The sequence below is a fragment of the Calliopsis andreniformis genome, chromosome 2, assembly GCF_051401765.1.
Source record: "Calliopsis andreniformis isolate RMS-2024a chromosome 2, iyCalAndr_principal, whole genome shotgun sequence".
Lineage (NCBI taxonomy): Eukaryota > Metazoa > Arthropoda > Insecta > Hymenoptera > Andrenidae > Calliopsis > Calliopsis andreniformis.
In genome coordinates this window covers 15,862,714-15,885,539 of record NC_135063.1, presented here as the reverse complement: position 1 = coordinate 15,885,539, position 22,826 = coordinate 15,862,714, and the positions used below count along the sequence as shown (strand labels likewise).

At 42.7% G+C, this 22,826-nt stretch overlaps 3 protein-coding genes and 1 long non-coding RNA gene across 5 annotated transcripts; 2 read left to right on the top strand and 2 right to left on the bottom strand.

The window, feature by feature from the left end:
• Positions 1–266: 266 nt before the first annotated feature.
• Positions 267–6,234, top strand: Man1 (LEM domain-containing inner nuclear membrane protein MAN1). Its single transcript, XM_076392252.1, has 11 exons — positions 267–936; positions 1,331–2,007; positions 2,094–2,196; positions 2,269–2,471; positions 3,210–3,424; positions 3,505–3,633; positions 3,727–3,856; positions 4,154–4,427; positions 4,526–4,747; positions 4,816–5,000; positions 5,104–6,234. Exons 1-11 carry the CDS (start codon positions 770–772, stop codon positions 5,229–5,231), a joined length of 2,433 nt encoding a protein of 810 aa, XP_076248367.1. The 5' UTR covers positions 267–769; the 3' UTR covers positions 5,232–6,234.
• LOC143188168 (uncharacterized) lies at positions 657–7,016 on the bottom strand. The gene is made up of 2 exons (XR_013003498.1): positions 6,744–7,016; positions 657–839 (listed from the first exon to the last, which is right to left on the bottom strand). It is a non-coding gene; the product is annotated as an uncharacterized LOC143188168 (long non-coding RNA).
• A 57-nt stretch (positions 7,017–7,073) lies between these two features.
• Positions 7,074–8,790, top strand: Nelf-e (negative elongation factor E). Its single transcript, XM_076392253.1, has 3 exons — positions 7,074–7,281; positions 7,477–7,970; positions 8,045–8,790. Exons 1-3 carry the CDS (start codon positions 7,192–7,194, stop codon positions 8,286–8,288), a joined length of 828 nt encoding a protein of 275 aa, XP_076248368.1. The 5' UTR covers positions 7,074–7,191; the 3' UTR covers positions 8,289–8,790.
• On the bottom strand, positions 7,983–18,853 carry LOC143188164 (uncharacterized). 2 transcript variants are annotated; one of them, XM_076392250.1, is made up of 3 exons: positions 18,678–18,853; positions 16,634–16,985; positions 7,983–13,662 (listed from the first exon to the last, which is right to left on the bottom strand). In XM_076392250.1, the coding sequence occupies exons 1-3, from the start codon at positions 18,851–18,853 to the stop codon at positions 9,424–9,426; spliced, it is 4,767 nt and encodes a 1,588-aa protein (XP_076248365.1). In that variant the 3' UTR covers positions 7,983–9,423. The 2 variants fall into 2 exon arrangements, with proteins under 2 accessions (XP_076248365.1, XP_076248366.1); XM_076392251.1 differs by lacking the exon at positions 18,678–18,853 and adding an exon at positions 18,018–18,043.
• Positions 18,854–22,826: the final 3,973 nt, after the last annotated feature.

Below are 22,826 nucleotides of genomic sequence, written 5' to 3'. Positions count from 1 at the left end.
TAGAATTCTAAATCGAATCGAATGAGAACCCAATTAATGACTGTCACGTGACCACTACCACGTGATCGTCCCTTTGGATAAAGTTGATCAGAACCCTCAAGTTTGCACGGTCTACCTATATAGCTATATCAACTATATAATTATTCTATAATTAGCGTATGAGCATTGACTGTCCAAGCACATTCCAAAACGTCGTTCCGAAAATCACAAATCAATGATGTGTAACTCACACGAGTTTTCAATGACGCTACCATCTCATCCATTCTCTCTTCCAATGCACACAAATTAAAAACTCTTTTCGTTCATACTAACATCTGAACCGATCGGAAAAGTAAATATTTTCCCACGAAAGTATTTTAAAAGGAAAAATGAAAGAAAAAAGCGAACGATAGTGCGGTCTGAAGTTCGTCCACCGGTTGGATTATCTCGATTAACCCTATTCCATGACCATAGGATGACAGGGTTGAGTAGCGTGAAACAGTGTGAACGAGTATGCGCGTGATCGCGACCGTTAGAAAATTGCGCCATTTTTTAGTTATAACCACGATTATTTTCCAAGTGTTACGGCACTAACGCCGACCGTTTCTGACGTCGGGACGAGTGGCACGCGCGAAAATTGATAGGCAGTGTCAAATAGCTGGCGAGGCGACCGACTGGCCGAGGGAAATTCTAATTGCGCTTCACAGGAGTCCTGGCGGAACGCTTCGGCACGAGGGGCTTTCTTACCGGGTTCTTTTGAGAAAGGCGCCCTTTTTCTCCTGCTATCAAAATGTCAGTGGACACTTTGAGCGACTCCGAATTACGGAGCAAATTGATGCAGTATGGCTATCCAGTCGGCCCTGTAACACAAAGTACGAGGAAAATTCTTGTGAAAAAGTTGAAAAATCTCATTGATACTCGAGGCGGCACAGGGTCACGACATTCATTGGCTGCCAGGTATTTCTAATTTCTTGTCTGCTTAAGTTTGTCACTTTTTGAGGATACTGAGGATTCTTTGGATTTTGTCGTATTTAACCCTTAGTGTACCGAGGTGGGGTCACTCGGGAACACGATCGAGTTCGAGTTTTTTCATTTTCAATTCTTTAGATTTCTAGTTTACGAATTTTGGAAGCCTTTTTACGTACACTTTTTCATTTTTTGAACTCTAATTCTTGGAAATTTGTGTTTGAATTTTGAGTAACCCTGTCTATAATAAGGGTTAAGTATGAGAAATGGTATCATGCTGAGATGAGAAGAGAAGTTTCACAGTTTACTGCTACAAGCACCAATAGTTCTCGAGTCTTGGTATTACTCACTGTCGTAATTCTACTATAAATTGTTTGTGTATTAGATACAGTAGCGAGGACACAGATGATGACACAAGTACGATAACTGGAAAGAAGAAAAAAGTACCAATGAATACTAGAAGACAAACTTTGGCAAATCCAATGCCCCCACCTTTGCCAGTTCTAGGACCATCTGATGTAAATATATCGAAGAGTCCAACTAAAGATAAAGTAACGCAATCTGAGTTTAAGGACCCTATAGCACCAGATTATGATAATTCTTCATCTTACACAACACATACATTAATAAAAACTACGCAGAAGAAATATATGAAGACTAGTAAATCTAATATGACCGATGGTTTGGAAACTGGTTCAGATTCTGACATTGTTGAAGAGCCAACCAAATCGTATTCTCCACCTAAATACTTGTCCAGTGTTGGAAAATCCCATGATTCTAAATCATATGAACGAGATGTGCCGGATCAGGAGCATGTTCCAAAGTCATATGATCCAAAATCAAGATCTGTTCACACAGTGAAAGACAACCAGTACAGTGAATCATTATTTGACTTGAATATTTCTCCAATACAGTCTCCAAAAGAAGATAATAGTGCAAAGGACAACTTAAGTCAAAGAGATATTCTGGCAAATTATGAGACACCTTTTTTATCAGAGTTTACTAGAAGACTTAGTTCACGGTCATCAATAAATATACCATCTACTTCATCCAGCTTGAAAAGTAAGTTGTTGAATGTGAATAGGAAATATATGAATGAATATTAATGATACTAGGACGTTAACACTCCATTAATGCATATTTTTTAGATCTACCATCGCGTCATGTATCAAATTTGCCGGAATTCAAGGAAAAAGATTCAAATGGTCACTTCTCTTCTCTGAGATCACTGTATTCTACAACAAGTCCAAGGTATGTACAAATTTGATTAAAGTAAACATTAGATACTATAGCAAGATGTAAATGAATTACGTTTATTTTTAGACATGTACCGTCTTCTATCGACCGACCGCGAGAAACCATAAGTAGAACGTTCAAACCATCAAACACGAGAGAAGACATACGCAACAGCCAAAATATGGTGTCCATGATTTTGGTAGCAGTGCTCGTTTTATTTTTTGGCATTCTTGCTTTTATATACGTGGGACTTGGTGGAAAATCGGAAACTTTTCCATCACTTTCAACGGGTAGGTATTCAAAATTGTAGTATTGTTTAAAATACATACATGGGGAAATGTTTAAAAAAAAAATACCATGGAAAGTACATGTTTTAATTAATAGTTTGTTGGAAAGTTCTTTATATGAATTTATACATAATGTTAATGAGCATTTTACAAAGTATGTAATGTGCCTTATGGTCTTAAATTTCTTCGTGTATTAAAAAATGTAGCAATGATTAACTTTTAGCAAACATTACTTATGAATTTGTATTTTATAACAATAATTTTATAATAACAATCGTACTCAGATTTTATATTTCACGTTTCATTAATTCATTATAATCATCACATTGCATAATATTGTATTAGGATTATTAGTTAGAATTAGAGAATGGCAATAGAAGTTGTTTCACTAATTTAATAGTCTTATAGTAAAATATTCGATAATCTTTTATATAAAGTTTTAAAAATTGAGCAATGTGTAATCAGTTGCATAAAAGTATTTGATATGTGTATTATTCCTTTTTTTTAAACATGTACAATAAAATGATAAGTATTAACAATGTATTAATTTTTATGTTTTATTTCCTTTCCCATTATAATGATTTTTCCTATTATTTATTCAGTTCAGATTGAAATTGTCTGCCTGCTTTATGTGCATTATAAATATAGAAATATATAATATGGATTTTTTTACGATTTAAATTACATTGACTATTTTATGAACATTGATAATCAATTCTAGTCTTCTATTTCAATTTGTAGATAGCAACATACCACTCTGTTTTCTTGGAGCCGACCTTAAAGCACCTGGAGTTAATTGTGTAATGAAAGAAAACGTAGATTCGGTACTGCAACTGTTAAAGCAGCTTCAACCAATTTTAACGAAAAAAGCTGTGTCTATGATATGCGACAATTCCAGTGAAACTCCTTACTTGACCGATTCTGAGATCATGCAAATGTTTACTAGCACTAAAGTGGTATGTTCGAACAAGTTACAACAGAATTACAATTGCCATATTGGATATCATCATAGTTATTCTAATGTATCATTTTACAGACGAGCCTGGAAGTGAAGGAGGACTTACAGAATGCACAATTACTCATTATAAAGAATCCTAAATGGGGTATTTCCCTCATAGATATAAGCGACGATAATGGAACCCCTGGCGAAGTTCTGGACTCTTTGGTATTGTAAAAGAGTTTTTCAATCGTAATAATTATACTATTGTATACACTTAATGCATATAAATTAGAGAAAAAGGCATATTTTTTCTTGCAGGATAAATTATTTTCTACTCGCTTAAATGGAAAAGTAGGAATGATGATCGCAAACCCGGACGTACCGATGCAATGTCTGATTAAAAACAAGCTTTTCAACATAGTCTCTTCTCTTCTAATCGTGTCACTTGGTAAATTTTTAACCGACTTATTATGGGAAGAAATTTGTTGAAAGTATAATAAGCTTCTATATAACGCAGTACTGTTCCTTTATTAATATTAAATTGCGTTTTGTTAAAAGTTTAACGATGTAACTATGTTGCATTAGTAAATTATTTCTTCGTTGCCACAATATTTGTTATGCGATTTTTTTCTGCATGTAATGTACTAAGAAATGCATGTTGCATGATATCATTCAACTGAGAATACATTGTGTATATATATCTTAGCAAATAATGTATATAAATAATATTGCAATATATTCTCAGGCATTCTAGCAGCTATAGGGGTGCAGAAATTGTTCGTTTGGTATATAAAGTACAAGAAAAGTACAGAGAGAGAAGTTTTTAAACTTGTTAGCGAGATCATTAACATGGTTGAAATGCATCATCAAAATGCAGCTGTGGCTTCGCCTGGTGGCACGCAAGAAAGTTTTCTTGCTATAAATCACGTCCGTGATAATCTCATACCCCCAAAGGATCGCAAGAAGATGGCTGGACTTTGGGAAAAGGCAGTCAAATTTTTAGATGAAAATGAATCTAGGTGAGACAAATCTTTCTATATTCCACTACTGAAATATTAGATTGCTGATTTCTATGCAGTTTTATATGAAATTGACTTAACAAAATGTGAATGTCTAGGATTCGAAGAGAAGTGCAACAGGTCGCAGGAGAGGAATTCCACGTATGGCGCTGGTTGCCTAATAATAACCTTAACAAGTCAAGTACACAGAATTTCGTATTGAATAAAAAGTCTAAAGTATGGCAGGGTCAAGCATTCGAAACAATGGAAGGCTCGGTTAACAGTTTAACTTGTTCACCAACACCTTGCTTGAAGATAAGACACATGTTTGATGCAGACGTGTAAGTTCCTCAACGAATAATCGATGTTCACCATATTCTATTATTAATTATTTGTGTACCTATTCTAGAGAGTTTGAGGATGATTGGGAAACAAAGGTACAGGATGCTATTCTAGAGAAGTGTGGAGAAGGTGTGAAAATACTTCATATTCGTGTAGATCGTGGCAGTCGAGAAGGCTGTGTTTACATGAAATGTATGTCGCAAGAAGATGCAGGGAAAGCTTACAGGGCTTTGCACGGATGTTGGTTCGATGGTGAGTTTTTATTTAATTATATCTTAATGGAATTGTAAGCGCTCTTTATCGTTTATGCAAGTTTTGCATTCGTTAATGCAAGTACTGTGTCTAATTTTTACAGGCCATTTAGTGACTGTAAAGTACCTGAGATTGGAAAGATATCACGAGAGATTCCCAGACGCACGTTCTTGTACAATACCTTTGAAGCCAAGCAACAATCAACGATTATCCATGCAAGCGGACTATTAAGGATCGCATTTGAATATAAATCGACAAAATACCTCTTTGCTTGTACATATACATGGTAACAAGCAGAATTTGAATTTTTGCCGCTGAATGATTGTTTGCGGACCAGACTTTGCGAGATAACTTCTACTTTTTGCTCTAGAAGAGAGTAGAATTTCATATTTTCGCGCGGAAACGCAGAATCTAAAAGATTTGTAATTATAATGATAATACTGTAAGAACCGAAGAAGTGGAAACTTTTTTTTAATGAGCATTTTCATTTTGATTTTATAACATGTATATTATTATTGTTATGTCTTCTTCTCTTTTCTTTTCTGAGGAGAAAAAAATTGCAAACAAGACTCAACGATAACACTATTTATAAAACTATTGTAAAGTAAGTGTAAAGACATTGTTTCAGTGATGCATTTTATGAAGTTTCCAAGTAGCAATATACAAGCCGAAACTATGCATATCTAAATTTGTATACTGTAATATAACTTTTTTGGAAATTGAAAAAGCATTTGACTAATCAGTGTTACATATTACTAGCTGTTGCGTGAACTGATAAAATTCGCTTACATTTTGTTAATATCTATTTACTGGAGATCAGTTTTCCTAACTTTCAGACAGTTTCATAAAATGTACCAAGAAAATTGGAGTGTAAAGTGTACAAAGTACAATATTGAAAATTTGTAATGTTATACAGGCGTCTTATTGTAGTTTATAACGTAGTTTGTACTATTTGAATTTAATAACTATAGTTAACGTGTAGGTAATAAATTAATAAAATATGCGTTTTATAAACAGGCGGCACAAAACCAGAAATGATCTTAATACGTTTAAAGTATTGATACGCCTTACTCATAACTTTTATTTATTGTATTTCAGTACATGAGTATTGTAAAATACAGTTTATTCTATATTTTGTAGTACTGATATTTGACTATGTACTTTATTTTATGCACATTAACATATAGTATCGTATATTGCTACTTAAAATAATAAATAAAATAAATTTTTTGTATTTTGCATACCTCTGAATAACTTTTTATGTCCGAACTTATTTTATTAATGTTAAAGAAAGCATTTTGGAACGTGTTCTTGAAAGTGTATCGATAATGGGGATAATTCTTTTTAACGTTTGACAATTTTAAATTAAGTTATTCTTAAAAAACATTTTCTAAAGAATACTGATCTCCTTAGTAGTAATAAAATGTACAAGTACAAATTGGGGTCAATAGAAATTAACTTCATTTTAGGCACTTATAAAAATCGAACTGTTCGATAGGTTTTATAATTTTCTCTTCAAATTATGTATTCGTTATATTTTAATATATATATATACCATAACTATGTTTGTTAAATAAATAAACTAATTTCTATCAACACTTTGTACTATATAAACTATATTCCTATCTTTGATTCTTATACTAACTGGATGCCTGATCATATTCAGGATAATACTACTTAATGCATAAAATGATAAATCTTTATCTATATATTCCACTTTATCTTTTCTGTGCATTTACGTACCTTTAGCGCCATCTAGCGGTAAGCTGAGTAACAGTTTTTTTGCTGTTACTTCTTGTAGAAGTGGCGCCATCTAGAATCGAGAAATTTTTTGAGTTTACCCCCGCGCGTCCCTTGCCAAGGGTCTGATACGGGGGGGCCGACATAGGCGTCGCCACTGAAAATTCGGCAATCCAGTGGCGTCGCCTCCTTATCAATATGCAAAATTAATATTTTTTTATTTGAAATTTTTGCACAATGAATTATTACCATTATGAAATTAATAACATATGAAGTGTCCCGTTTCAATGTTAGAGTATCAAATGTATTAAGAAAATAATTATTAATTATCACTACTGTCTATGTACACATATCTTTCATGGTTTAAGCAGCAAGTAAAACATAAATACCGAATTCGAATGTTTCGTTAAATCATTTGTGCTAAAAAAAGGAAATTTTTATTTGCTATTACATGCAAAATATGGTGTATTTACATTTCCCTTCGAACCTCACGGAAGAGGAATTAATGTTACAGGCGAAATATAACAAACTTAAAAGAAAGGTACGAGATAGGTTATGTTTATATTTTGGTCGAATCTAAGTTTGTTTATAAAATAAATTGATTATTTATCTATGCTTCTCAAGGTGTCCTATTAAAATCAGACACTTTTTTAATTCGAATGGGTTCAAAACTATTTTCCACAGTATAAAATTACCAATACTAATTTTACATGCTTTTTTCCCCTTTTTTTTGAAGAAAAAGGCATTGCAAGATTTAAAAGCTCCGAAACAGGAAGTTGAACGCGTACCTCAAACACCGAAACGACCAACAGAAGCAAGGGATGCAAGGGAGGTTGCCAAAAAATTGATCAAATCTGGAGTAATTACTGCTCCAAAGACTCCTAAGCGACCAGAGCATTCATTTAAAAGGCCACGTGGCTTAGTGAGGAAATTGAATAGCACAGAAAAGACAATAAGTTCTTATCAACCATTCTCAGCTACGCAGATGGAAGAAGAAGAAACAGAAACTGCCCGGCCAAGAGTAAAAGATTTGTACGACAGTTTTGTGAGTGCTCAAGATCCAGAGGATCGTACCAGCAATGATACACAGTCACCCGTAAAGCAAGAAACGAAACCACGCGCTGGGAATACTATATTTGTATGTGGCTATAAAATATCAGAAGATTTCCTGAAGAAACATTTTCAAACATTCGGAAATATTATCAACATTTCGATGGAGGCTGAAAAGAAGTAAGTCTTAAGTCCAGATATCTGACTACACCACAAATTATGAGATTATATTAATGTATATTTTTATTATTTAGTCGAGGATTCGTGACATTTGACAAATCAGAAGCAGCTGAAAGGGCGATAAGTGAAATGGATGGTAGCATGGTGTCTTCCATTCAATTAAAAGTATCATTAGCGCGGAGACAGCCTATAATAGAACCTATGACCGACGTTACCTCGAGTTCTATGTGGTCACCGATCGCAGCTAATTACTCGCAGAAAAGTGCGCACAAAGATAGGAGAGATCTGAAAGTGTACGAGGAAGATCTTTTCATATGAATAGAGTACCTTTAATTTATCAATCTCTTAGAGTCTCTCCTTATGCAAGTTACAATATCGAAAATGTTCAGAATAAAATTGTACGTAGCCTTCGATGTTTCTCAAGGCATCAAAAAATATTTTTCTCATTTTGTACATCTGAAGTTTTGTGATACCATATTGGTAGTGTAAATTCGTATCTAGTCAACCTGTCGAACAATAAAGAGTCACGTTACTTCGTGTCTCCACGTATTTTTCGACAATCACTGGCTTCTCGATAATGTTTCATTTTTACCGTAAAGGTTTTGTAATCTGTACAAAAGAAGAAACTGTTCTAATGACATATTACTTTGGTAAATAGATATCTGTAATTAATATGTACTTTTTCGATACATATTTAGCGCTTAGTCATTAAGTACAAGTATTCTCATAACAAATTATGTGCAATTATCATTTTCTCACAAGTATCAGTCGCTCATTGTTTATTAAGAATTTTCGGAAAATAAAATTCGTCATTGTTCAATTTGTTGTTCGTCTAATGTTATTTGTATCCTTACTTAAACGTAGTATTCAGTAATTGACCGATAATTGGCTCATTTATTAGAAGATAGGTTTGACTCCGTTCAAGTAGCAAGATATTCTCATGACTCTCCATACTTCTACTTCATCGTACAAAGGATTTCAAGAGCGTATGTCTATCAAAACTTCCTTCACAAATTATTTTTAGAACACCTCATATACTGTTGCAAGGTGTCTATTGCGCAGAGATGAGAAAAGGTCCAGCGAGAGGAATTATTCAATAATTAGGAGCTATAATTTTCTTAGAGTCCATCTTCTCCTGAATCGGACACTCCAGAGTGTTTTTCTATCCTGATAGTCGAGTCTGCGTGTATACTTACAAGTTAAAGGACCCTTTATCAATTCCTAGGTAGAATGACACAGACAGGATCATCTAAAGTCACCGAAATACCCTTTTCCTCTTATGCCATCCCCTGGATTTCTCATTTCTGCACTATATTCTTCAAGCTCTACTCATGCACGTAATCTCTCTTCACAACTTCAACCTCAATGCATACAAAATCGTTTCACAAGACCAAGGAATTGAAACTTGTAGCATCGAGCTGCTGACTCTCCAGATCTACCCAGCTTCCACCTGCTATTTAGGCGGATTGAAATAATCCCAGTGATGATGGTGGGTCACCGTCCGCGGGTGGGTGAAGAAGAATATTAGCAAGCCGATGACCAGCAGCAGCAGGGCGCACAGTGTCAGTTCCACCTCTCTGATCTTCTCCCTGGAGTCCTCGCCCACCACGGAGGACATATACCCAACGAAATGCCTCATAGCCTTGATGCCAGCCAATCTGAGAACCCTGAGCAACTCTCTTGCGCTCTCTACCACGCTGGGGTCACTGTCTAGGCGTTGGCCTGTCTGCGCAGCCAACGAGAGGAACTGGGACGGTACCTGGGAGGCTGGGAACGCTATGAGATGGGTGCCTCCCAGAGGGAAGGTGGGCATAGGCGACTGCGAGGATTCTCTCAGGCTCTCTCCTTCGTATTGCTCCGCGTACGAGGAGTATGATATGACTGCCCTTTGCGGCTGCACCTCGCTGGTGGTGTGACTCGCGACACTGTCTGGTGTGTCCGGGGTCACGGAGATGGCTGGAGGCAACGAGCGCACAGGGGAGGCGGTTTGTCTAGTTCTAGGGATGTCTATAGGCGAGGGCGACCTGGACCTCGACTTTCGCTTGGGCTTCTGCTCCGCCCCATCCGCCGAGCTCTCCTCTTCCCTGCGTTCTGCAGCCAGCTTCGAGAACTCGGGGGGCGGCTGCGAGTCGGCCCCCTCGGTTTGCTCGCTGGCAGCTTCCGTGGCGGGATCTGGGGACAGTCTCGGTTCCACAGTGCTCTCCTCTGTCGTCGCTACGGGTGGGGTAGTTAGGGGGTCTTCCAGCGTGAGCTCCTTAGCCAGGCTCAAACAAAGGGGGGATTCTGAATCTAAAATTCGTAACGACTTATCTTCAGTAGCTTCAACGACTTCGAGTGAATGTGTGCTTGGAATATCTCTGTCGCTGGGTTCTATCCGAGATACCGACAGGGTTACTGGCGGTTCCTCGATCTCTACTTGTGATACGGTTAGTGTGTGTGGGGTTGGTTTAGGGAGTTCTCTGTCCGTCGGTTCGATTACTTTGCTAACAACCTTTTGGTCCTCTGATTTCTCTTCCGCGGTGCTTCGTTGGACCTCCTCGAGCGGCTTCTCTTCTACGCTCTGGCTCTCTGTAACGGGAATGTCTGTCTTCCTATCCTCCTTAGCTTTTCTCTCTGCCTCGCGGCTCTCCTGGGCCCGAGACAGCGCCACAGTCTCCAGGTGGCTCCTGATGGCCATCAGCTCTCTGATGATAGAAGGACTCAGGCTTTCCTCAAGTGCTCCCATGTTCTTCAGCTCGGACGCAGTGATGACCAGAGCGTCCACCTCAGAAGCGACGATCTTTCCTGCCTCGATCTGCGACACGCTTAGTCGATCCACTCTGAGGTCTCCAACCTCTAAGTTACTGATTCTTACAGGCTCCTCGGACATCAAGGCAGACCTGATGGACCTCAAACGCGCGTCCTCGTCTCTGGGTTCCTCCAAATGCGGCGCGGACAGGTGTCTGTCTTCTAGTGCCTCTAGTTCCCGAGTTGGCGAGGGTGATTTTAAGGAGACAGTGTCGTAAGGGGGTTCTGGCTGGTCTTCCTTCCTCAGACGTGTCAAGGGCAGAGGAGGCACAGGAGGAGTGGGCATGCTCGAGGGGGTGGGTATTCTCTCAGTAGAGATCATGATCTGTGAGCCTGATCTGGACGGCGCCACTACTAGCTTGGCCTGGGTCACCTCCTCTTCTATAACCATGTCATCAGGCAGGGGATCAGTTTGCGTGGCAGTTGTGGTCTCTTGCATGGAGTATTCCTGCATAAGTTCTTGCGTGGTAGTGACAGAACGATCCAAGGACTGGTCTTTCCTCGCTCTGGGTGGTCTAGGTGGCGCTGGTAGCGGACGCCTCTGCATCTTGCTGAGGACCTCGCTGCTGCGGAGGTCCTTGTGCTCCCCGTCGTCAGAGTCTATCTCTATGTAAGGCGTGGACTCAGCTGGTTCTAAAGCAGTAACAAACGTCTCTGTTATAAAACTGTCTGTAGTCTTCCCAGGGCCCAGGGTGCTGTAGGCCCGCTGGGGGCGTTTGGGTGGGACCTGCCTAGGCGTCGTGGCGAACTTGTCCCTTTTCCTTCTTGGCGGAGGAGGTCTAGGTGGTTTCTCACGTTTCTCAATGATAGCGTAGCCAGAAAGGTCTCTGCCAAAGTCCATGTCATCTCGAGGAATGTCCTCCTCCACGTAGCCAGCCTCTGGCAGGGACTCAGCCCCATGGGAGGTCCTGTCCTCGTCCTGAGCCACAGAGGTCCCTCTGGACCTGGACCTCCTCTTCGGTGGAACTGGGGCTGGCTCCATATACTCCTCGTCCTGCAGACGCTTCTGAAGGTTCTCTTCACTAACAGCCATGATCTCCTCGGCAGTGTAGACTTCGTCTGGCAGCTGGTCGAGCTCTGTGGGAGTCAGTGGCAGAGGCTTCTCGGGCGCTGAGTCAGCCCAATCGCTGTGGCCATTGCAAATAGGCGCCACGTCAGAGCTCCTTGGCGCGGGCGTTCCTTTGCGAAGGCGTTTCCTGCGAGTGGGAACCATTGGCGGGGGTGGCGTGGGAGAGGGTGGCCGAGGAGCATCCTGGGGTACCAGAGATTGGCTCCGCAGAGAGGACCTCGACTTCCTGCGCACAGGCTTCACGACAACGATGTCGTCCAGCGGCTCCTGCGGCAGGTCTTGAGGTTCTCCCTCAGTCTGATAAACCACACGGTGTCTAGAGTCGCTCCTAGTGCGCTCTCGAAACTGCTCCTCTATGGATTCGCTGCGTCGGGCTCTGTTGGGGTCCCTCTTGGGTCTCACTGGCGGTATCATGTCGTAGGACTCAATCGAATCCTCCTTCTGCTTCCTCAAAACCCTCTTCCTCATGGGACGCTTCGGGGGGATGGGCACCATGTCCTCGTCAGCCAGGGCGTTGGTCATGTCAGCCCTCAGGGCGTCTCTGATCTCATGGGTGAGGTACTTCCCCAGGTTCATGTCATCCTGACTCAGCCCACTCTCTCGCAGGAAGAACTCGTCAGAATCGATCTCCTCGATCACCCCTCTGCGTCTTCGATCACAGGAGCTCCCACTAGAGTGCTGTTGCTCCTTATCAGACTGGCCAGAGAGAGGCTCCTCCTCTTCCTCCATCTCCTCTTCATACTCCTCCTCCTCTGAAGGCGTCTTGTGGACTCCATACATCCTAGGGTCCACCATACCAAATGGCCCATCATAGCCCTCTTCCTCCCTGCTTCTCAGCACCTCCTCCAAGGACCTGGACCTTTGAATAGGCCTGAAGTCCTCTCGCTTCTCCACCCATTCCTCTGCATCTTCCTCCATATCCTCTGTCTCCTTCACCCCATACACTTTGGGGTCCACATCAGTCCTCTCCTTCTGATCAAACTCTTCCTCTGTCCTAGACGCGTCAGGATGAGGCTGGCGATCCGAGGCCGACATCTCTGTAGATTCTTGCTCGTAGTCCATATACTGCAGATGCTGCTGGCGTCGTTTCTCTTCCCAAGGAATCTCAGCCTCTTCCTCCACCTCTGTAGGCACTCTGGGCTCAGCGTCAGAGCGGTCCTCGTCTATATAAGGTGGCTCTTCATACCTCTGTGCCCATCTCTCGTTCATGGGCACTCCTTTGCGGGTCCTGGGGAAGGTCGAGCTCTCCGCTGACTGCGCCCTCGAGTCCTTCGGCGTGGAGGTCGCGTATTCACCTCGTATCTTCGACTTCCTATCGAATATGCGTGGATAGGTGGAGAAATCGAAGATGTTCCTGCGAGTGGAGCCGACGGTGGAGTCAGTGGAGGGTTGGTCGTGCACGGGAGACTTCTTGGCGCGGGTCAGGGAGTTCGGTAGCCGTATGTTGGGCTTCTTGATGTTGAACTTGGGTCGTTCTGGCAGGTGGAACTTCGGCCTCTCTGGGAGATTGAACTTCGGTCGCTCTGGCAGGTGGAACTTGGACCGATCAGGCAGGGAGAACCGAGGACGATTGGGCAGGCTGAATTTAGAGTGCTCTGAGATGGAGGATCTTATCCTATCCATGCGACTCGGCCTCTTCTCGCTTCTGGATCTGTCTGAACGGCCGCTGCTCGTAGATCGAGGCTTCTCGGATTTCTGTCGTTCCGTGAACGCGAAGGTGGGTCGTTGGATGTTCTTTAGTCGCGTGCGTAGCTTGCCAGCCTGTGTTTTTAGCTTCTGAGGCAGGCCACGGGCACCGCGACGGAGGGGCAGCTCCTCCAGGGCCAACGAGTCTACCTGGAATCGAGGAGTCATCGTCAGATACGAGCTTTAGGTTAACAAGCCTAGAGAAAGCCTAAAATAAAGTGTCTGACTCGAGGACGCATTCTACTTATATCGCTGCGCCTGACCTGGCTAGTACATGCCGCAGTAGAATAAGTTCTTAGTCAGATACCATTTTCTTCAGTCCTTTCTTTTATAACATTTTCTATGATATAGCGTAGGTATGAACTATGGAAATGTTTAAAGTATCCAAGAAAAACAAAACATTCTGTATATTATATTTGTGGCTAAAGACTCGTGCATGACTCGCTTTGTGCCTCTTAAGGGTTTCGATGCAGCGTTCGTAGGATGCTTGTGGCTATCGTGAGCTATTGTCGATGCGATGTCGATTTAATCGCGTATGTATATCACTGCCTTAGGAATTTAGATCGTATTCATAGAATGGCTACTATGTACGCCTTGATACACTGCCTCGACAGATTAAGGCGCAGACTTCGCGTGATGAAGTTACTATGAGCTATTATCGATGCCAAGTGACGTCGATCTGAATCTTCGACACGTCGAATTCTCTTCCTTGCATGGAGGAGGTGTTGATCGAAGATGCTTCGAAAAAGGTAATGGGAACGCTAGAGGGGAGATGCTATCTGGTTCAGAAATAGGCACCCTTGGGTGTGAAAATGGGAAAAGGTAAAAATAAGAGGAGGATGTTGAGACTTCTGTGACAAAAAGAGTGGTCATGTGTAGTTCTAAAGACAGGCTACTAATTTACGTTGCATTAAATAAACATACACTGTTCGAAAAAAGCATGGCATAGACAAATTTTAGGTAAAAAATTGGTTAAATTTAATTGACGATAACTCCGCGAAAAATTGTCGTAGGATTGTGATTCTTTCTTCAAATTAAAGCCTGGAATCTGTACTTTAAGGTACTATGTCTTGATTTTAATTTTGATGCCCATTAGTTACTGTAACTTCTAAAATCTGTAAGCATGTTCGTCACATTGAAAATTGCAAAGTTCGACGGGGTACAGGGACTCGCTAAAATTTTTTTCAGCAATGCCGTTTGCAGGATCATAAAGATGGATCTTTCCCCTTTATTTTAAAAAAAAGATGAGGTCGCTACGCTTTTTTTTCGCAAAGTTACAGCACTTTAAAGTAGCCCTTGCATTTTTCAGGTACACGCGGTGGTGCCAATAGATGACCAAAATGCAAGGTTTACCTTAAAGTGTTGTAACTTTGCGAAAAAAAATCGTATCGACTTGATCTTTTTTTTACATTAGAGGGGAAGATTCCACCTTTATGGCACCTGTAACAGAATCCCGGAAAAAAATTGTAGCAAGTCCTGGCATCCCGTCAAAGTTTGCTGTTTGTCATATTGAAAATTGCAAAGTTTGATAAAATGCAGGGACTCACTAAAATTTTTTTCGAACATATCGTTTACAGAGACATAAAGTTGGAACCTTCTCCTTTATTTTAAAAAAAAGATGAAGTCGCTGCGATTTTTTTTCGCAGAGTTACAGCACTTTAAAGAAACCCTTGCATTTCTGTCATGTATTGACACTACCCGATGTGCTGTAAAATTGCGAGGGTTACTTTAAGGTGCTGTAACTTTGCGAAAAAAAATCGCAGCGACTTGATCTTTTTTTTAAAGTAAAGGGGAAAGATCCATCTTTATGCTCCTGTAAACGGCATTGCCGAAAAAAATTTTAGCGAGTCCCTGCACCCCGTCGAACTTTGCAATTTTCAATGTGGCGAACATGCCTTCAGATTTTAGGAGTTACAGTAATTAATGGGCATCAAACTTAACATTAAGATACAGTACCTTAAAGTACAGATTTCAGGCTTTAATTTAAAAAAAAGATTATCATCGTACGATGATTTTTCGCGGAGTTATCGTTAGTGAAAGTTGACCAACTTTTTAATTCCTACCAGTTCCATCTACTCACAATTTCTCATCAACAACAAAATTTTCTGTAATAATTGCTAATGCCACGTGCTATCCAGAGATTTTGACGCTCAAGGGAGAAGGTTTCGAGCGCGCAGACTAATGTTAAATGGACCACAGACACTTTTGCGCTCGACCGAGCGTGTCGAGAACGTCGCGGTCCAGAAATAGAAGGCACGAATCGCTGTCCATTGATTATGCCAGTACTGTGTCATTTTTCCACAGATGGAGGCATTTAGCATCTTACATAACGAACGAACGCGCGTCGTGGAATCAACCATGATGAATTTCCATCGATCGTTTCCCCTCGTTTGCGTCGCCTTAATGTTATGGGTATTTTTGAAAAGGTTGCGCAATCGATCGGCGGGGAAAACCGGCGAGCTTTCTGGAACGTTGCGACGAGATTGCACAATGCCTCGCGGACAGTGACACGTTGGCTCCCAAATGTCTTTTTATACGCGTGTTTCGCTAAATATAGTCCCCCGTGAGCAACAAACGGAAAACGCTCGAGAGCGACATTCTTCGAGCTCTCTCCTCGAGCATCCGTTCTCTGCTGTTTCTTTTTGAATGCCGACGTACTTTCTCGATAAACGTCTGTCTGAGCTTCTGCACTTTTGATACCGTTCGCGATTATCTATTTGCACCTTGGTTAATATTTCCTTTGTGCCCTGAGAGGGGGAAGCATTCTTTTGGAAGACAATCTCGAATAAAAAAGAATGAATAAAAATTGCTTTTTAGATACAATTATGCACGATAATCTACAAATACTTAGAAATAATATTTGTTTAAGAACGAATATATTGGAGTAATGAGCATCGGAGAGGAACTTGTCTGAATTCGTCTAAAATTGTAGGTCTACAAGAGCTTGTAAAAGATGGAAGTCATATGAGTCAACGTTTAAAAATTGCTTAAGATATCTGTGAGACGTGTCTGACCAGAGACTTATTCTACTGCTAATGCTATAGAGCAGAGATCCCTATAACTAAATAAAATGATAGAACTAAGATGTGTGTAGACTCCCAAAACGCAATCCCCCACTGACCTGACTAGTGTTGACCTCGCCGTCGGTCCTAGACTCGGCGCCCGGCGTCGGGGCGCTCAGGAACCGCTCCTCGAGCCTATCCTGGAGCTGCTGCGGCGTCTCCTGCTCCTCGGACGTGTCCCCCGTCTCGACGAGCTCCCTGCCCTCCATCGCCGTGTCCTCGATCTTCCCGTCCAGGGGCACCCTGACATCGCCAGCCCGCGTCAGCTCCGGGGGCAGCCGGGCCCTGTCGTCGATGCTGTCGTCGCTGTCCGCGACGGGCACCACATCCGTGTCGGTGATTCGCACGACGGGCGCCAGGGCTGGCCTCGGCGACGCCGACGGCGGCGCGATCGGTTCGTACTCGTGCTCGCTATTGTAAAAAGTCACCCGTTTCTTTCTCCTTTTTACTGACATTTTCCCCGCCTTTATACGATCCCTTTTACACTTTATATCCCTGCGACTCCTTGGAGCGTTAGTGGCGAGATTACAGCAAGCTTGGTCGATGCCCTTCTAGGACATTTGGGTTGTCTTACTGGTGGACGGTGTTAGTGTCTGCGAGTCTTCAGAGTTAGTCCTTTTAATGAAAGGGGTTTAGTCCATTCAGAGTTTCTTGCTGGATGGTTTCAGTTTCTGATGTGTTGCCATGTTCGTAATATGGTAATGGTGTGCGTTTTTTGTGTGGCTTGGTTGTCTTAAGAACTAGTCTTATATTATAATGGCAGTGACTTAGGTAATACTGTTAGATCAGTCTTAGAGGTAGTCTCCACGTGAGCTGTGGGACGAGGCGTGTCAATTTGCGCTCGTTTCACTGGAGCCCGATGAATCAGTAGAAAAAACGTGCATTGGTCGGACGGGGGTTCCAGCGCTGGCGATGAGGACTGGTTAGTCTTGAGTGCTTTGGATTAAATCGATGATTCGGATGGCAGTGGTGCGGGAAGACACTAGTTGAGCTTGTGTTTGGCTTCTGTGGGCCTGTTCAGGTACGTGGTTCGGTCAGTCCCGCAGGAGTACTGAGGCAGTGAAAATTTGTTAGCGAGGGGATCCTGGAGGGTCTTTGGGTGTCTAAAGCTGGGTCTACACCAGCGAACAGTTCGCGAACATTCCTGGCAAGCAATATTTGCAAACAATTCGCAAACTTTTTATCACCCTTACTCGATTTTTAAAATTTAATTTCTATATCGTTCGTGAACGCTGGTGTGGACGTACCTTTAGAGACAAAAAGGATGAGGTAAGAAGACTACTTCACGCAGAAAGAACACCATCACCCTCAAATCTTCGTATACCCATTACTACGCATCCTTAAAATCCTCTCACCCTCTCTTGCACCCCTCCAAGCAAGCCAACAGAAACACTCACCACTCCCGCCTGTCATCCAAATCCTCCCTCTCCCACCCTTCATTACCTGAACCGCATGGTCGACCATTATCGCGGCCATCCGATCATCGATACCAATGTTTCCATTATCGCGATACAACAACCCGATACCCACTTAATCGCGTCGCGTCTACCCACCCCTTCCCCTCGTTTGGGGTCAGCGCGCGAACGAGTGCCACGCTCGTCTACCCCCACCCCATTCCCACTCTCTCCTCATATCCACACACACAGGCTTCCACATCCACTCGTATGAAACAGCCACGAGCTTAATCAAACCTACACAAACTCTCTGACACGCTCCCAAACCGACAGAAACACTCGCAAACATTAGCAAACACGAAAACCTACCCACATTCTAATCCTCCGAGAACTCGATTTCGCAGAGTTTGGACGCGGAACCGAGCTGACCGAGGATTCTATCTATAGCCAGCCGGGCGCACCTTAAATAGCCGCGGCGTTTCGCGAGCGTGCTCGAGCGTACGCGTAACTAAAGGAGCCTGTACGCTCCTCTCGGCTTCTGGACGGGGGAGGATCGTGAAAACGGTGGCCCAGATACCAGAGCAGATAGCGTTCCATTGGCCACCGTGACCGCGAACTTGCTCCGTCTCTAGACGCGAATAGTCGAGGGGTGTGGGCGAGAGGAGGGGCGAGAGGGGCGGGCGAGAGGAGGCGAGGGGTGATTACTGACCTGCAGCGGACCGCAGGTGGCTGCTGCATCGTCCTGGACGGCGGTCTACCGACGAGAGCACGTCGTTCCGGCAGAAGCGAGTCGCTCTGGTAGTACTGACAGCCGCAACGTACCTCGCGGCCGAGGCTCGACGTCGACGACGCTCGCGAGGCGCGTCCTCGTTGCTCCGACTCCATCCCCACCCCCCTAGATTCCACTTGTCCACCTCCAGCCTCCTCTTCCTCTGCCTACCTGCGACGTCGCCTGGGGGCTATTCACGATCGTTTCCTCCTCCAGCTTCTCGTCGCTCAACTCCTCTCTCCTGACGATGCCTCCCGTCGCTGAACTCGGTTGTCGCCGCTGCACCGACCGAGGTCGCGACGACCCTTCGACGTATGGGGACAGAGAAAGGGGGGAGAGATGCAGAGAGAGAGAAAGAAGAGAATGGGAGAGGAGAGAGCTGCAGCCCGCTGCAGCGGCTCCTAGGCGACTCTGTACCTTCTGCCTGCTCCCGATCGCGGGCCAGACGCGTACGAGTATTTTTAGAAGGTTCGCGCGGTGGACGAGCTAGCATCGAGACCGATCGCCAGAATTTTCTCTCACCTGTGCGACCGATGGAACAGTGCACTCAGAGTACCACCTGGCGGGACGATTCGGGAATAGGGCGCGAGGCGTCGCGACGCGGGAATTTCGTTTACTGGGGCGCTTTCTTGAGGAGACCTTTTCAGGTGGTTTTAAGTTTCTTTCGAGAGGGTGTTATTTTATTTTTTTTTCTATTCTGGAGTTCGCGAGGGACGTTCAAGTAGAGAGGATTTTCAAGTGCAGTGGCTCGTGTGTATTTTTCAATCTCTGGAAGTTCTGATTTGTCGGTTTTTATTCTTGAATTTGCGAGGGGTGTTCGTTTAAAGGCACCCCTGATGAAAGGGGCACTCTGTGGTCTGTTATCCGGGGTCAAAGTTAAATCTCTTTTTTTATCTCTACAGTATACATAATTCCAGAAAATCATCCAAATTTGATGCTCTAAATTTCGTAAACAAGGAACGAAATGCTAAAGAAATTATTTCTTCCAGAATGTGAATCGTTATGGATCTTCGCTAAATTTGTCAATTTTACTCGAAGTCTGTTTCACGGTGATTCTTGCAATTTTTGGACTATGACGTATCAAAAGAGCTATTTGATGCATTTCGACTGCCGTCACTGACAGATTCGTCGATTGTGTCACGTCTTGGCACTCGACAGTGTAACGAGCATTCAATGACGTTGTACCTACCGTTGAAATTTGCTTCTTTCCATCATGGAAATGGAATGAAGTCATGAAGGATGATCGAGGTGGTTTCAGGGCTGATCATAGCTTGTGCTTCTAGTCGATAGTCTTAGGTCTGTCTTATATTTCGTCTACTGTTGCGTTCGTGATTTCTTATCAGAGGCTTCGAGGCTTGGTAATATGTATCTGATTATGATAACTCTGTATGAAATTTTTGGAAAATGTATTATTGATAGTACTGTGTGATCTCTTCTACAGTTCACTGGATGACAGTCCAAAAAATACGATGACAATGGCAGTAGTAATATTAATGATTTCTGCGCTATCGATACGTAGGTATTGAAACAATATAGTATGGTAAAAAATTTAATATTTAAGAAATAACACTGTATCTGCTGTATCTATATGCAAGCTACTGAAGTACACCAGTGGAGTACAATACATCAAAAGGTAGTAACACATGTAATACTAATTATCTGCAAAGTACTGATCACGATCACAGTGGTCCAGCAAAGAAAGTAGTACTACAGAAATGGTAACAACGCAACTACTAATTTCACATTTTTCAAGAATTGTACTGTTTAGAGGAATATATGTAGATAGAGTACCACAAAGTACCAATAAAGTAACGCAATCCTATAACAGTGGCAGTACCAGTACCACAAAGTACACTATCATCCATAAGTACTTCGACACCTAATCAAACCTAATTGAAATATCTATATTTTTAATTAAAAAAAGAAATTTATGAAACTTTCAAATTCTTCACATTTTTAAGTCCCCAAATTCTAAGAAGTCTGCATTTTTTCTAGTTTCCTCAATTCTAATTATACAAAATCTGTATTTAAATTTTGAGTGGCTCGACACAATAAGAATTAAAATAAAAATTCAGACATTTCAATCAGTTTTGACCAAGTACCCAAGTACTTGCAGTTGGTAGCGTGCATAATAACAATATCACGAGGTTCAATATCAAAGAGGGTCCCGAAGCCTCAGCCACCCCCACGCTCATCCCAAAAGAGTCACGCAAAGGAGCACCCCTCAGAACAACAAATTCCCAACTCACGTCCTCGAAGCTCCTCAGACTATCTCCCAGAACCACAAAGCCATGGCCTCCGATATCACAGAGACAGTCTCAGTATCTTCTCGTTTAATGTTCGCTGGACATTATAAACAGTAAATATAGAATCTTCTCTGAATCGACGCGGTCCGCGTTCCGTTGGTGGTCGCGCACAGCGTACTATACACATCGTCATTATAATCGCGTATCGACGGTCGTGGGGCATTTTATAAAACATAGAGAATGTACAGTGTGTGGGCGTTATAATACGCTGTGCCGCCGCGACACGTGTGATCTCTGTTCACGTGGCAATGCTCGACATCACCGAAGCACTGCCTTCTACCCTCTCTTCTTACTTTCTATATCTCTCTCTCTCTCTCACACTCTCATCCCTCTCCTCTTATTCCTCGTTTTCTCCCTTATAAAGACTAGATTTTACAATAAGTATTGTATATACACACGAACACAGTTGAACTCTTTTCCCCTTTTCAATCCTTCTCCTCTGGATCTCCTGTCTCCTTACACCTCTCGTTCCACCAAAAATCCTCCTGCCTCCCCCTCGCGAGGGTGGCCGGGGGGAGAGGAGAGGTTCGTTCAATTCGGCGAATCGTCATCCGGTGTGTCGGACTCGAGGGAACTGGGGGGCTCGCGTTCCACTTTTTGCTTATAAATAAACGAAGCCTCGGGCCTTTCGACGAACCGACTGGGGGTGAGAGGAGGGGGGGCTAAGAGGGCTAAGGGGGCGGGGAGAGGAGAGAGTGGCGGAAAAGGCGGAGGAGGAAGAAGAATCGCGGGATGGAGGGGGAGTGAAGCGTTTCCTCGGGAAAATCGAGCGGAGGGGAGGGTGTGTCGCGTGCGTGGGTGACGTTTGGCCGATTACAAGCGAGAACGACAGGGGAGGGCGAAGGAGCCGGAAAATCTGCGCCTCGGACACGTCAACGAAAATAGAATCCAACGCAAGTCTGACACGCGGGATAATATAAACGTGGAATGGGGGGCGATCGGAGCTGACCAACTTTCCTTCGCGATGCATCCCGTCGCAGACGTGGCAGAGAGTGGAGTTATTGTTTCTTCAATATTTTTCGACTTTTAAGAGGCGCTTGATTTTCTTCTAGAGGTCTTGGCGATGGTAAACTGCTGAAATTTTTCAATTCCCCGCGCGAGGGTTTTTGAATCTCCCGCGCCTGTGTTTTCAATTCCTCGCGCGCTTTTTGAATCTCCCGCGAATTTTTCTAAGAAGTTACAGAATGTAGTAGTCGAGAATATTCCACGTCTGCGACCCACGTAACAATAGTATAATTAAACTCGTTAACTGGCGAAGACGAATTGATTCATTGATATTTCTTAAAAATTCAGAATTAATTCGTCATTGATTTTTAACTTTCTTAATGCACTAGAAATATGTCTAATTGATGTTGATGATCCAGTTAACGCGTTAACACTTTGACTGCCCTTTTATGACTCTATACTACTTACTTATAACACCAAACCGAAAAATATTAAACTCGGAACACTTACGTATAGTAAAAATTGAAGAAAAATATGGTTATTTAAAATTTCCTAAAATGGAATATAACCCGACAGTCAACGTGTTAAAAAGGGATGATTGATTTGGCAATAGTGAAATGAGATCGTAGAATAAATGGTTTGCAAACGAGGCTCCATTTTCGAGATCGGTTTTGAAGATTCCTTGAGTACGTGTGCACTTAAGTGAATAAGAGGAAGTCGTGACCCAGACAAGCGCTTGGTGGATGGTATCACGCTTGAGTTCGAGTTGACTGGTAGTTAATATTCTAGGAATTATCGATACTTGTCAACTCGTAAGCTTCAACTAAGAATCCATCCG